The 16,590-nt window shown below is 42.2% G+C and overlaps 1 protein-coding gene across 1 annotated transcript in view; it reads left to right on the top strand.

Moving 5' to 3' along the window:
* CNTN5 (contactin 5) overlaps positions 1 to 16,590 on the top strand; it is a 998,629-nt gene that overhangs the window by 663,881 nt on the left and 318,158 nt on the right. The window contains exons 5-6 of the mRNA XM_084613389.1: positions 10,427 to 10,550; positions 12,197 to 12,372. Of these exons, the coding sequence (XP_084469515.1) occupies positions 10,427 to 10,550; positions 12,197 to 12,372 (300 nt within the window). The remainder of the gene's footprint in view (positions 1 to 10,426; positions 10,551 to 12,196; positions 12,373 to 16,590) is intronic.

Below are 16,590 nucleotides of genomic sequence, written 5' to 3' on the forward strand. Positions count from 1 at the left end.
CAACACCTACAGTTGAGCATTCTTTTTCCTCATTGAATAGAATTTTGTGTTCTGAAAGAATTCGCCTTCTGCATGATGACGAGCATATTATGAAGGACTGGAAGTACCAGACACATGAGAAGCCACCAAAAATGAATGCACTGCATTCAAGAAGTTCAGTAACAAAGTTTGTGCAAAAATATAACAAGAAACCAAGAAGGATGTAGATAGTGTTTCATAGTAGGCTTGAGTAGCCCACTTTAATTTGTGTGATGATTTAAAAACATGAGTTAAATCTAATAAAATGGTTGCAAAACATTTTTCAGTTTTTACTGTTGTGCTTTACAGCTCACCTTCACCCTAACAGTCTCACCCCTCATCGGTACACACACACACACATTTTTGAACACCCCGCCCACCCTAATTTCAATGCTTGGGGAAAACACTGGGTTATTAAAAATCCACATTAATGGTCCAGAAAGCTCCTCAGACAGCTCTTTTTAATGTTCTTATCTTAAGTTATCTGGATGTGATAATTCTAAAATGTTTCAGTTTAGTAGCTTCTGTTTAACATCCTCCAGAGATACTAGTGGAATGTAAAAACAGAGTTCATCATCACCATATCTATAATCTCTTTTTCTGCACAAATACAGAACAGATTTTTTTCTTGAACACTTCTGTTTTTTTCACCATTATTATTCCTAATATAATTTTTAAAAAACTCCTTATTGTCTTTAATTCTGCTGGCCATAGATTTATTATTCTTTCCTTTTGATTCCCTTATCAATTTTCTGCAATTCCTAACTTCTGATTTCAGTTCATTACTATCAACTTCTCCTTTCTTCCATTTGTCATATAGTGTATCTGCCTTCACTTCCCCTGTAAACCATGTTTTATTTTATTTAACTAGTACAGCCTTCTTCCTCAGTTGTGGGATTATGGGGTTTCACCATCTAGTGAGATGTTCTTAAATGATTTCAGTTTTCACTCACATTTTTCTGATTAAATTCTTCCTCCCAGCTGATTTGGCTCATAATTGTTTTCAAAATTGTGATATTGGCTCTATTAAAGCACTTATTACTAGTATGGACTTTATTCTGTTTACACATTATGAAAGTGATCAAGTAATGATCACTTGTACCTAAGATACCATTAATTTTTAATTGTGTGATCAGTTTATCTTTACTGTACTAATAAAGAATTCCCCTATGTTGGCTGTAACACTTTCTGAGTAAGGAAATTGCCATCTATAATATTTTAGAAATTGCAAGGATGTTTTAATACTGGCAGCATGAGACTTCCAGCATGTCACTCAAATTGAAATCCCACATGATAATGCAGCTTTTTCTCCTACACATTATTAAATAGGTGCATAAGGACGTGACCATCCTATCCCCTATTATGTTTTGGTGGTCGGTAACAGACATCAACCAATACCTCATTTTGTGTTTTATCTGTTACGATATTGATCCATTAACATGCAAGATCACTTTCTTCTGAGTTGTCAGTGAAACAGGTAATGCTATTTTTGACAGCGTGCCACTCCCCCCTCCCCTTGTGTCCACTCTATCTTTCCTTAATAGGTTATAACCATGAATTAACATTCCACTAGTGTGAATCATACCAGCAGGTTTCAGTAACACCAACTAGATTGAATTTATGCTTGTAAGCGAGCAATTGCAGTTCCCCCCATTTGCTACTCAAGTTCCACCCTTGTTGTGTAAGCAATTCAGGAGTTTCTTCTCCATGTCTTTTGGTTCCTTGATTAATTTTGTTCACAACATATCGATTTTGAGCTGACTGAATGCCAGTAGTGTGCTGTCATTGTATGCAAATCATGCACTGCATGCCCCCCAGACCAGCTGTGCCCACAAGACAGTTCTGTCCAGCCTGTAAATGAACAAACAAAATGGTGTCCTATGTACAGTGTAACTGTGCATGCACCATACATGTGAGGTCACACTGCATGGAGGATTCAGTTTTCCATGCAAGCGTACAGTTGCATGCCTGACTAAACATATCATGGCACACCACTGCTGAGTCCTCATGGTGGCCAGCTTTCACCTCCCCTTCCCCCCCAAAAAAGAAGCTAGATAATTTCTCCTTTAAGAACATTTGTAATTATGGATGTTCAAATAATAGGTGTATAATAGGTGTAATCAAATATTACGCTACATGGCATAAACTGATCCTTTGCATGGATTGTGAAACATATACCTCTTCTTCTGCTCATCATACACACCCTTTGCAGCATTGCATAATCAGGTGCGATTTCAGAGGACATTTCATTTTTTCCCTGGAACAGCAGTTTTTCGCCATAGCCAGGATTCCAAAATAATTATATAATTTGGTACAGCAAATCTTCTGTTCCCACTTAAGATTTTTCTAAAGCAAGTAGTAAATGTACTGGTAAGTAATGCCCCTTAGAATAAAAGTATTGTTGTTAAATTGTCCTAGTCATCTTATTTTCACCTGCTTATTTGCTATATCTCTTTGAAATGCTTAGGGCTCTGAAACACACTTAAACTATGTGAATAACCCCATTTACTTCTATGGTGCAACTCACGTGCACCAGTATTTGCATGATCAGGCTCTTCTGTTGTCACTTGGCAGACACCCAGATTCAAATCTAACCTTGTAACTTTGCTTCCTTGCGGGACTAAGACACTGATTTAATTATGTGATCAAGCTATAGAATTATAGAAGTGTAGGACTAGAGAGGATCTTGAGAGGTCATCTAATCCAGCCCCTGTACTCAAGGCAGAACTATGTAATAACTAGACTATTTCTTACAGGTGTTTGTCTAACCTGTTCTTAAAAACCTCCAATGACTGGCTTTCCACAACCTCTCTAGGCAATTTGTTCCATTGCTTAACTACTGTGACAGTTAAGAAGTTTTTCCTAGTGTCCAACCTAAACCTCCCTTGCTGCAATGTAAGCCCATTGTTTCCTGTCCTATCCTCAGAAGTACAACGTTTTATATACTTGAACTGTTATCAGGTCCCCTCTCAGTCTTCTATTCTTCAGACTAAACAAACCCTGTTTTTTCAATCTTCTCTCACAGTCATGTTTTCTCGACCTTTAATCATTTGTGTTGCTTTCCTCTGGACTTTCTCCAATTTGTTCACATCTTTCCTTTTCATCACTCAGAGGTTCATGTTTTACAGGAAGATGCCGTCTTCCCAAAAATGCAGAATGGTCTAAAGGCTTAGGCCAGGGTCTGACAGCCAGAATTCCTTGTCCTATCGTTGCAGCTGTCACTTATTTGCTGTTTATTATTGGGTAATTTTTTTAAACATCTGTTTTTTATAAGTGTCTGTTTTCCAGAGGATTACTAGGAATGCTGTGAACATTAGTCAATGTATCACTGTAAAACTTTCCTCCGTCATCAGAATATATGCATGAATTGTTCCCAGTGGTGCTGGCTTCCGTTGCACCATTCGCTCTCTCTTAGCTGGTCACCTGTGCTCCAGTAGCATCCATTCACAAGACAGCTGGCAGCGTTTAGGGTGCAGTCTGTGGCCATTGATGTGGAATCAATCTGTGTGCCCTCTGTGGTAGTAGACAACTGCTTGCTGTGCCATTGTAATAGACGACTGCTATGTCTACATCTGCTTGCTACGCCATTGTAGCGTGCCAGACTTTTGTCCACCATAGAAACTGTTGAGCTCTTCACTATCGAACCAATCGCTGGGAGCATGGGTCAATGAGTGTCAGGGTGTGTACTGCACACTGGTAGGCCTGTTCAGTATGCCTCTGGGGCCCCATCCTGCTCCAAGATCCCTTGAAGAATTTGCCTGGGCATGTAAGGAGCCAGTTACCCGTTGGTACCACTCAGGAGGTACTGCAAGGGTCTTGCCAGTGGATAGGCTATATACCAGCAGGAGGACATATTAACTCAGCTTCATTTGCATTGCTGGCTGGTGGCCACTGATGATAGAATCACTACGTTGATCACTGTCACTACATGCTCCATGTAGGTCTGTGTCACTAACCATGCGGTAGCACCAATCAAGACCATGCTGGAAAGCAATAGTCAACAATGGGGTTACCCACTGAGATCAACCGCCGATGGATTTTTGAGGCACAGAGGCTGAGACGTAAATAGTGGCAGACTGAGCAGGCACAGATTGTAATCCCTTTCTCAGCACTGAGATACTTACGCACTTCCTGCAGAAAGGACTGCCACTCACAGATCGTTCTCTTTCGCCACAGCCTTACTCACGGAACATAAGTCGATGTCATTTCCACTCATGAAGGACAAACCCCCCTGCCCTGTCTCTTCCCACCCAGTGCCGACCCCTCCCCCGAGCACATCCCATCCCCGCTCCTCCTCGTGCCTCCTGCATGCCATGAAACAGCTGATTACAGCGAGCGGGTGGGGTTGGGAGGGAGGAGGAGGAGTTGACTGACGGGGCACCTGGAAGATGGGAAGCGCTGGGAGCGAGGGGGGAGCTGATAGGAAGATTGCCTGTGGTGCTAAGCACTCACTAATTTTTTTCCATGGGTGCTCCAGGGCTGAAGCACCCACGGAGTCAGCGCCTATTGTGCCCTCACTCTGTACCCTCAATCTGTTTGACTTCATTGGGACGGTGTGTAGGTGCAGGATTGTGTGCTAGCAAATCTCATTGTATCAGAACTGCCACCCTTAACAGATCACAAATTATAAGATGGACCACCAAAAATCCAGAGATTACCACCCCCTCCCAAACCAAGATTTCAATTTTAGAAGATATTGTGCTTGTTTTGTTTCTTCTGATTTTTGAATTCCCCCTGCCCTTCCCCAGGGTTTGTGTGAGACAATTAGTGTTGCCTGCTCTCCCAATTTTATTGGGAAAGTTGATTTTGGGCCCAGCTGCAGGAGCTTTCTGCCCCACCCCAGCAGTTCAGTACCGCTCAGTTCAGCTCCCCTCAGCCTCTGCTTCTCATGGGGTTCTTCACCCTGTCCTTTCCCAGGGGTGGGAGCTACAGCATGTCATGTTGTATTAATTTAGATGGACCACATGGGGCACAGGTGCTAACATAACCCAGTCACTATTCAATGTTAAACAGTTTAAACAAGATTCAGGTGTTGGTAAACAGAGACCGGAGCCTGCTTAGTACCATGGCTAACACATCGTAAAAAATCCTTTCATTAATATCCAAAAAAGAAGGGGAACCAGTTACAGCAGTCTCTTAGATGGTATCAAAGATAACTGGGTTTTTGGGGCGGGGAAAAGAGAATAGAGTAGGTGAAATGAGCTGGAGCTGTAGTTATTGCTGTTGCTGGTAAAGTCCGATTCTGTTTGTTAGGAAAACAAGGCAAACACACACAAAAGGGGGAGAGGAAAGAACAGCAAAGATAGAAGCTGCATTTTCTGTCTCTGATGCTGACTTTCACTTTCCCCTTCACTGCTGGAAAAACACAGGCACATCACACTATCTTATTAGCCACTCAGACCTGGCAAACTCATCCTGGCATCAGGCTGTTTTGGGCACTGATTTAGCTAACGAATGTAGTATTGGTAACAAAATAGTCCATAGTTAAATGCTACATTTTTTTCTTTTCTTCCCACTATCCCAAGGTACTGCAAATACACTTGAACACTCGGCCCACCACACCACCAAGTCTGAAGATTTGGATAAGATAGCACCTCGAGTTGAAACCATGGCTTGATTTTTATAAACCACCCTTCCTTTTTGCTAAACTCCAGTCTCATCAATTTCTTATTCTAGTAGTGTATCTCGGCATGCTGCTGAATTGCAAGAAACAACTGAAGGTCACTTTTATTAGTATTTTTACCTTGCTTAAAGGATGGATTACCTAGTGAATCTTTTGATTGTTAGAAAAAGCTGGTGCTGACTTAGGCCGTTAGTACAGGATATTAAATAACTTGTATAATATAAATGACACCAATAGCTTATTGTTTATTGAAGAAATATAGAAGCATGGCCTGATCTGAAAAACTCCTGTACATAAATTCCATTGAAGCCATGTGTCTATATATGACTTTAAAACAAACAAGCTGAAGTAACTATTTGCAGGATCAAACAGAGCCTTAAATTGTTTTGCAGCAGTGGGTTGACATAGACAATGGCATTAAGATACTATGCTACTGTAAGCACAGAGGGAAAAAAACCTGAAAGAAATGGAAATTGGGGATTGTCAATTGCACCTACTCTGGCTTGTTTGCTTCACACATTGCTGAGCTAGTTTTAATCTTGTGTTCGTAGAAATACAAGTATCTGAAGTTATATCTTTTATTTTTTAGATTTTCCACATTAAACTAGCAATAAGCTTTTGATTCATTTCAACATATGTAAACACATCTTTATTAAAAAAAAAGATTGAAAGGATAACTACAGTAGAACCTCAGAGTTAGGAACACCTTGGGAATGGAGGTTGTTCATAACTCTGAAATGTTCGTTACTCTGAACAAAACATTCTGGTGGTTCTTTCAAAAGTTTACAACTGAACGTAGACTTAATGCAGCTTTGAAACTTTACAAATTTCTGAAGAAAAACACTGTGCTTTTTCTTAATTTTTTTAGTAGCTTACGTTTAGCACAGTATTATGCTGTATTTGCCCTTTTTTTTTTTTGGTCTCTGCTGCTGCCTGATCGCGTACTTACAGTTCCAGATGGGGTCTGTGGATGACTAGTCAGTTCATAACTCTGAGGTTCTACTGAAGCTTTTGTTTGGCCTTTTCCTAATATGGAAAGAACTGAATAAACAAAAAGACACACAGATCTTAATAGAGTGCAATTTCTAGAGAGAATCAACTATATGACATCAACATTTGTCTGACAAAACGGTCAACCAGTGAACGATTCCTGTGATCCTCATCCTTTTTTCATACCCTAAGATTCCTTTTGGTATATTAGGACCCCTACTACCAGAATTCTTCTACTGTCTATCTCAGGGGTGGGCAAACTTTTTGGGCCGAGGGCCACATCTGGGTGGGGAAACTGTATGCAGGGCAGGGGGTTCGGGTGCGGAAAGGAGTGCGGGGTGTGGGAGGGGTTGCGGTGTGCAGGAAAGGGGCTCAGGGCAAGGGATGGGGGCAGAGGAGGGGTGCGGGGTGTATGAGGGGGCTCAGGGAAGGGGGGAGGGGTGCAGAGTGCAGGAAGGGGCTCAGGGCAGGGGAGCAGGAGGGGTGCGGACTGCGGGAGGGAGCTCAGGGCAGGAGTTTGGGGTGCAGGAGGGGTGCGGACTGCGGGAGGGAGCTCAGGGCAGGAGTTTGGGGTGCAGGAGGGGTGCGGCAGGGAACTCAGGGCAGGGGGTTGGGGTCCAGGAGGGGTGCGACTGGGGGCTTAGGGCAGGGAGTTAGGGTGCAGGAGGGGTTCAGGCTGCAGCCTGGCGCCGCTTACCTAAAGCGGCTCTGGGGTGGCAGCGGCGCCCACCGGGACCAGGGCAAGCTCCCTGCCTGCCTGCCTGCCTGCCTGCCTGCCCAGGCCCCACGCCGTGCTGCTCCGGAAAGTGACCAGCACCATGTCCCTGCGCGGCCCCGGGGCGGAGACAGGACACAGGGCTCCATGCACTGCCCTTGCCACACCTCCAGGTACCTCCCCTGAAGCTCCCATTGGCCGCAGTTCCCCATTCCCGGCCAATGGGAGCTGTGGGGGGCGGTGCCTGGAGGCAAGGGCAACCCCCGGAGCCCTCTGGCCCCGCCACCCCGGGGCCCCAGGGACATGGTGCCGCCCACTTCTGAGAGCAGCGCGAGGCCTGCAGCACCACAGGGGGCAATCCCGTGGGCCAGATCCAAAGCCCTGATGGGCCAGATCCGGCCCGCGGGCCGTAATTTGCCCACCCCTGGTCTATCTGCATAACCCTCCCATTTAGAAATATAGAAAGTCATGATGCCCAGGTTGTGTAACCCCGCACCCATTAAAGTCGTCCTAAATTATTAATGGATTTACAATAAAGGGCAGTGACACAGCAGTTACCATATGGAATTTTAAAAGGGTAGTACCATTAAAATAGAATTAGAAGGTTGTTTCCCCATCAAATCATAATTTGCCAACACTTGTCTCAATATTACCTCAGATTACCCACTGTTTTCCCTATATGTAGGACAGGAGGTGTTCGTGATAACAGTTGGCAAATGTTAATGTTATAGACTCAATGTTACATTAGGTCACTACTGGTGAAGTATAAGTGCTTTATTGAACTATGCATGGATCTGTCACTCTTCTTAAATTTAGATATTTGTTTTTAAAACTTGCCATCATACATCAGTGTTAAGTAAGGGGTTGGTAACGAGCACAGTGGTATTTTATTTCTTGATCCTGTAAAGGAAGTAAGTCACTGTTCTTCTTTCTTTTTCTGCTCTGTCTGGTCTCTCTTGTGCATTTGTCACCAGACTCCTCTATTCCATATATATAGTTCTGTGTAATCTTTGCTCTAAAATGCTGAGAGCTCTATAATAGTGAAGACAAATTTGTATGGTTTACGTTCACTTGTTTACCTACGTCAGATGATCTGACAAATGTCCATTACTGAAAACCAGAAAAAAAATATTTTCAGTTTTTTTGTACAAGTGTCCACCTGTTTTAAATCCAGCTTCTATTGTGAGTTGAATCACTTAAACAGTGTTCATTAGGATTATGGACCAGCCCAAACTGTGCGGCTCCGTGTGCCTTAATTCACTTAGTGCAGTTCGCCAAAAGGGGATCCTGTGGCCAGAAAGGGGTGGGTTCCAAAAAGTGACCAAATTAGGCCATTTTTTTTATGTCAACAGCAAGCAGAAATGCCTAAGTGAGGTGTTTTCTCAGGTGCACATACAAAGCTAGTCCTGGGGTAGCTTATTTTTAGTTTGGCAGCCTGCCCTGATAGGAGGGTGATAAGAAGCCAACTGCCAACATGTGTTTCTACAAATATATTAGGCTGACTTAAACAGCCAAATGCCAAATGCTTTCCCCAAGCTCCTCAGGTGATTTTGGACAAACCTGGGAGATGTTTTATTATGTGAACTGTAAACTGTAAAACTGAGATAGATGAACCCCTGCTCCTCTGTGTTTCATTGTGTGTAAAGGGAAAATGTGTATGTTTGCCCCCAAATCCTTAGACCAGTAATTGCAAATTAAATTACAGGCACTGTCCCAAATACAGAGGTGAGTCTAAGAGAATTGGGAAGGAATCTAAATTGGTATAAATTACACTGTATTTTACTTCTACTACCCTGTATTACACTTGCTGAGACTTACATGATCAGACACATTATACTAATTTGAAATTTATACTCCTTCTACACACCACATCTAGATTTGGCCCATAGATTCAATGCATACCAATCTCTCTCAATTCAGTCATACTAATGCTTATATACTAATAGACCAAATTCACAGGTGACATGGGAGAAAATGTACATTTTAGATTTCAATATACACACAGGTGTGGCAGGACTCACCAGCTGGTGCTGTTACAAATAATTTTACAAGTTCTTTTCCTTAGTGTGAGACTACTTTACATGCCCTGAAATAAAGGACGTGTTGGTATTTATTTTGTGCTACAATCCACAGGCAACAACTTTCTGATTTCCTTGGGGGTGCTTGACCCCTGCTATGCCCCAGGCCCTGCCCCCAGTCCACCCCGTCCCCCAGACCCTACCATGTTCCCCCTCTTCCCACCCTGCCACTTTCAACTCCCACTCCGCCCCAGCCCACCTCTTCTTGCCCCGTTCTGCCCCTCCCCCGAGCATGCCCTGCCCTCACCCCGCCTCTTCCTGCTCCTGCTCCTCTGTCTTCCCCCCCCCAGCACCTCCTGCCCCATTCTGAACAGCTGATCAGCAGTGGGTGGGAGGCACTGGAGGGGAAAGGGTGGAGCTGATCAGCAGGGCCCACCAGTGGGTGTTGAGCACCCACTATTCTTTTCCATGGGTGCTCCAGCCCCAAAGCACCCACCGAGTCGGCGCCTATGCTACAATCTCTTTGGGGGGAGCTGTTGAAAGCAGCCAGTTTGCTCTCTGAATTAATCTTTAACTAAAGTCAACTTTGGGGGAAGAATTGCTTCCTGGGAACTGTATATAGATGTGTATATGTAACTGTATATAGGTGTATAGAGTGTAAATAGAACAAGTTACACTAAGAAAATACCCAGAGTCCATGTCACTGATTTCTTATCCAATGGGAAGCTGACCTATAAAGTCCCAATATCTGCTGCTGCTCAGCAGAAGGGCAATGTTACATGACCTTTCCCCATGCTTTAAATTATTTATTATCCTTACAAATGAATGTAGTAGATCTCTAAGGAAACAATATTCAAGTACCGTTGTCTCTGAATTTACTGCTGTGGCATTTCCTTACCATATTTTAGTTTTTAAACCCACAGCATCTGGAGGCATTTGATGGTCAGTCTGTGGAAAAAACATATGCAATGCAGTGTGATATTATAACCTGAGTATATAAGAGCTCTGATAAGGTAACATTTACTAAGAGTTCTGAAACTCGGACTCCTTGTGTTTCTGCAGAAAGTGTGGATTACGGGCCGGTGTTTATACAAGAGCCGGATGATGTGATTTTTCCTACTGATTCTGAAGAGAAGAAAGTGTCTCTGAATTGCCAAGCACGAGGAAACCCTGCTCCTATTTACAGGTACAGTGAGTCCATTGAGAATTTTTTGCAGCTTTCAGAATGAATGGTGCTCTCCTTCTGAACAGCAGCATGAGGCTGGGGAACAAAGTAATGGAAAGGCTTAGCGGCCCAAACATAATAGCCCTGTTCCTTGGCTCTGGGACCAGTGGGGACTCTAAGGAGGCAAGTGGAACAGGCAACTGGCAGGAGTTATAGCCCCACGCCCCCTTGCTTCCTAAGAGATTCCACCAGTAGGCACCTTTCACACTGGATGGTCCCCCAGCCTGGCTTTCTGTGAATGGGAAATGCAGGCCACAGTCTCTGCAAGTCCACGTGAGGATCTGAGTAGAGGCATCCATGGTTAGGTTGTCTGTCTGGATACAGGTGCAGGTGGAGGAGATAGGAGGAGCATTGGCACTGGTGATGGGGCACTTCCCAACCATAGCAATTATATTACAACTCCCTCACAAACTCCCCTGTTCGCTAGCTCCCCTTGGTCGCTTAGCCTCTGTCTTTTAAGGCCTTCTCTCCTAGGTTAATCACACAGGGAGTGGTGATTCTCAAGGCTGATTGAGGCTGATCAAAGATAGTCAAGGATGATCCAGGGAACGAAGGCCTCAAACAGTCTGCAGACACACAATCCCAACTGACCCAGTAACTGAAATAACTGAAAATAACTGAAATAATCTGAAAGAGAAAGAAAAACACAAACAGCCAAACAAACTCACTCACCCCAAAGTTAGTACTCGTACCTTGTTCGTACCTTGTATTAGTCTTAGTCCCTGAATCCTAGTCTCCTCTCCTAGACAATTTCAGTCTCCCTCCCACACCACAACCCAGATTCCTCATCCCAGTCAATTTCCCTTGTTGCCTCTCCCACAAGTTCAGTTCTTGTGCCCTCTGCATTTGAATCAAGCAGCTTCTTTGTCTATGGCTCCTGGGCCCACCAAAGTGGGTCATTCAAAGCACAGGGGAGACAGACTCCCTGCTTTCAGTTCCATGGAATCATAGACTGTCAGGGTTGGAAGGGACCTCGGGAGGTCATCTAGTCCAACCCCCTGCTCAGAGCAGGACCAATCCCCAACTAAATCATCCCAGCCAGGGCTTTGTCAAAATTAGCTGTTACCACTCAAGAAAGAGACCTTGGAGTCATTGTGGAGAGTTCTCTGAAAACATCTGCTCTATGTGAAGCGGCACTGTAAAATAGTTAACAGAATATTAGGAACCATTAGGAAAGGGATAGATAATACCTTGAATATTGCACACAGTTCTGGTTACCAATCCATGAGAGGACCTTCCCTTGTTTCCCATGACACCTTACTTTGCTTAAGAGCTTTTGGGGAGGGACCTTGTCAAAGGCTTTCTGTATTTTTTCATATTTTCAAAACAATGTATGTTCCCCTACCCTGGTTCTCAGAAATGTCTAAACTGTTTTAGCTGAAAGTTTCAAAAAACAAAACAATCAGCTCAAACTGTTAAAGTTTGGCGAAGCTACAAACAATTGAAAACAGGATCTTATCATGGGAAGTATCTGGTGACTTTAATAAAGACATTGGTATGAGCACTGCCTGTAATAATCATCTTGACTCATTTACATCTTTTACATGGTTTCAGAAGTGTCCTTTTCCAGACAATTGCTGAACTAGTTTCTCCCATTTTCTCCCAAGATGGCTACGAAATGGAACTGAAATTGATATTGAAAGTGATTACCGCTACAGTTTGATAGAAGGAAGTTTTATCATCAACAATCCTAATGAAGCAAAGGATTCTGGGCAATATCAATGTTTAACCACCAATGTGTTTGGAAGTATTTTGAGCAGAGAGGCCACCCTTCAGTTTGCATGTGAGTAACAGTATTTTAACATGGATTCAACTATTACACTGCTTAATAAGCTTCTGTATTGTAATTTTTAAATGCCCTATATAAATAGCATTATCATGTACAGACTTTTATTATTCCATGCAAAATGGGAGGGTTAGAAATAAACTACCTTGTTTATGAGAGAGAGCTGTTACTTGTGTAACTTTTAAGAGACTGAGACTAGCCAGAGAACTCTTGTAAAAAAACACAATTGCTGTAAAATTTAATTTTCAGTTTCTACATTTTCCAGTGATATTTTTCATGTAATGCTAATTTTCTGATGACCACATAATTCATTTTATCATACAGAGCTTTGTGTGTACATTACCTAAATTCATTTTATCCATCACTATAGCTTTGTGTACGCACGCACACACACACATACACACACAGTCAGCTATAAGAGACTGTGACAAAATTAATTATGTTAATGTCAGAAAATTGGAATTAAATGAATGATCATGAAATAAATGAAAAAATCACTAGTGAATGTAAAAATGGAAAATTAAATGGTCCAGCATCTAAAATAATGTGTTGTCTGCAATTTATATATATATCAATATATAGTGACAAATCTATGCATAGATAGATAGATCTTTGTCATTGCATGTGTGCGTATTTATATCTATAAAAGATATAAAGAGAGAAATCCATTTCGTGACTCAGAGTAATATTCTGTAGATTGTTAAGAAAATATTCTTGTTTAAAAATTGGGCTTTCTCATGAGCCACTAGTTGCCACTGAGGAAATGCACATTTTTTCACAGAATCAGGTATCCTCCCTCCAGCAGTGGCTTATCCTTGTTGCTTCTCGGGAAGGCAAACATCCATTCTGAGACACATCAAGTCATATTATGTAAGGATTTAGTAAGAGAGCGGGATGTAGTAAGAGTAAGAGCTGGGCAAATAACTGGTATTTTTATTTGCTGGCACTTCTGGAAAACAAAAAATAAAAAAAATCAGTTCAATCCAAACCAAGTCTGAAAATTGTGAAAAATTTCAGTATATCTAAAAAATCACTTTCAGGCATTTTCAAAAATAGATGCATGAAACAAGAAGCAGCAATGGCAAGCAGCAGCAGCTCCCTTACAATGTTTAGCCCAACGGTTACTGCACTTACCTAGGGTGTGAGAGACCTGGGTGCAATTCTCCCCTCTGCCTAACGGGAAGAAGGAATTTTAACTTGCATCTAACCGCATGGTTATATGATATTCTGGTGTAGGCTGCCTCAGTCCCTGTGGCTGCAGCTGCACCACTTCATATGAATAATTAAATAAGCATTAGAACAGAACCTGAGTTCTCCTCCCCCCAGTTTGATGCCCTAATCTCCAGTCTATAGTCATTGGACCAGGAAAAGAAAGTGAGAATGAGAATGACAATTCATTGTCATTCACAGTCACTCATAATGACACTGGATAGTCATCGGGCCAGGGAAAGAGCATGAGAATGACTCTATAGGCTGGTGATTAGGGCACTCACCTAGGAGGTGGGAGACCCAAGTTCAAGTGCTTACTCCACTGACTAATTAAACAAAATGGAATAGCTTCAACAGGAGAGAATGAGAGAGAGCTGTCCCAGAATATCCTATAACCCAGTGACTGGGCTACTTTCCTACAATGTAGAAGCCCTGAGTTCAAATCCCTTCTCCTTAGGCAGAGGGGGGGATTAAGCCTAGGTCTCCACATCCCAAGATGGTGCCTTAACCACTGAGCTAAAGATATAAGAGAGGCAGCCATAGCATGAGCACTGGCTTCTCCCCCTTCAGCTGTTTAGTGAATGGCTTCTAAGTCCCAAAAATATGGGAGGGGGGGATTGTTAGCCAAAACCATTAAGCGAATTCATGTCAAATTTATGAATTGTTTCAGTTCCACCAAAACTCTGTTTTTCAGTGAATAAACTCTTTGTCTAAAATTTTTTCCCAGACCCAGTAGATCCCAATTTCCCAGCTCCTACTGGCCCTGAAACATGAGGTGTTAAATTAGTTAAATTGCATGGCTGCAGTTGTTATTACTAATTTCCTTAATAAAGTGGTGGAACTGTGTCTCTGTGCGAGGGTAGGGAAATATATATTTTACAGGCAGATTTCCACCAATTGTGCCACTGTTAAAATTCTATACTGAAATGTATAAGACTACAAAGGTACAAAATATATTCTCCATATTACAGAACAGTGTACTTACACTTAAAATGTTATAGTGATCTCATCAGTCATTTCTAGAACTCAGTCCTGAGTTCAGCACTGAGAAAATCCTGCTGGGTCTCACCTTCTTTGTAACAAAGCTATTGTAAAATGATTTTTTGGCTATGGAACATTATGACTGGTAAATGTGGGTTGTTTCAGGGCATTGAAACACGGTGTTTTGAGTCTCCTTCACAAAAATGACTAAAATATAGGTCAGCTGACCCTAACTGCAACAAGAGAAGCTACTCAGGGGATGGGGCCAGAGTTACAAAAGGCAGTGTGGAATTTTAGTGTCTGACGGTTGCAACATACTCAGGATCCAATATACCTTTGTAAGGCTACAGTAAAATAAAATTTGTTCTCTTTTGACTAATTCTGACAGAATTATTCACCATCTCCACTTGGAACATATGAGGAGGGTTTTGTATTTGAAATTTTTGATCAGCATTCACATTTGCACTTGCAGATGTGGAAGTTGTTAGCGTATGGCTACTTGTAGGCGTTTTCTACCCATTATTTTAAACGGTTAGCTCTGGAGTGGCAGTAGAGCTTGCTACAGAGTAAGTTAATAGTAGAATGCTGGCTGACGAGGCCAGAGGTGAAGGTGGGCAAGGCTGCAAATCTCATAGGAGGGAAGGAGGATGTTGGTAGCAAATAGAACACCATGAAAGAAGATGCAGAGTGGTGAAGGAAACAAAAAGTATATAAAGTAACCAAACTGAAGTGTGCTGGTGAGGGCTGGAGGGGCAGCAGGAGAGGAGAGGAGAGAGAAGAAAAGAACAGAATTTCCACTTGCACCAATGTAAAATGTTAATCTTTTAATAGTTTGGGAGCAACTCTGAAGCAAACAGCAATTCCAGTTATGATGTGCCGTCTAATCTCTGATCCTCTCTCCTGCTCTATGCTCCTTCAGATCTAACCACTCCCTCTACATCAGTTTCCCATTTTTGCTTGTGTTTCCTTACAGGCCATCCCCGACAACTAGAACTTGATTCCTGTCTTGGTGACCATGCTTCTGCCTTCTCTTTATATAAGCATGCCACTTCCATGAGGCCCATCAACCTTAATCCCCTCAACAGTGATATGTTGGTTTTGTTCATAAGAAAAATAGCAAACCATCCTCCCTCCCACCCAGAACAAAGACAACAATCTCTCCTAGTTTATAATTATGTGTGTGTGTCTACTTGTGTCTATTTGTTTACTTGGACTGTAGTATCTTTGAGGGCAGGACCTATAACTTCCCTTGTACAGTACCAAGCACACTGTTGCACTCAATAAATAATGGCTATTAGTCTTAAATATATCTTAATTCACACAGAGTTCTTCACTCTTTGAAGTATGTGTCTGGAATAGAATCATAGAATCATAGAAGTGTAGGACTGGAAGGGACTTCAACAGATCATCTAGTCCAGTCCCTGAACTCAAGGCAGGATTAATACTTCTGTCACATTTCTAATTCTTAATACTTCTTTCACATTTCTAATATAGTCCAGGCTGACAACTATTCTCCCATAATGCAGTGATTTTTTAATAATATGTAGCAATTCACTATATAAAATGGTGTCACTATGCTGTATTATGCTGATAAGAGCTTTGAATTGATAATGTGACATCTCCAACTTCTCACACATCCTGCTGAGTTTAGAATCTGAAAGCTCATAGCAATCTATCAAAAGTTTAGATTCTGTGCGTCAGTTAGAAATTTGTGTCAGTAAATCAAAAAGAAAATGAATCAAGAATAAAGTCTTTCCATGCTGTTTCCGGCTTCAAAACATCTTTATATGCCAACCTTGCTAAATTGATAGTTCATATCTAAATCAGAACACACTGCTTTCCAGGGTATTCAGCTGATTTAGATCTGAATATAGTCTTCCTTGCAGCAGTAGTTTAAAAGTTAGAATAATTTCATCATGGGCTGTTGGGGGAATTGCAATATATAATAGTAGTAATGTTAGTGCCCAGTAATATTAGTGCCCAGTAATGTAGTTCCACTATAGCTAACAATGATAATCAGCAGTT

The sequence above is a fragment of the Lepidochelys olivacea genome (assembly GCF_965140295.1).
Source record: "Lepidochelys olivacea isolate rLepOli2 genome assembly, chromosome: 1".
NCBI lineage: Eukaryota > Metazoa > Chordata > Testudines > Cheloniidae > Lepidochelys > Lepidochelys olivacea.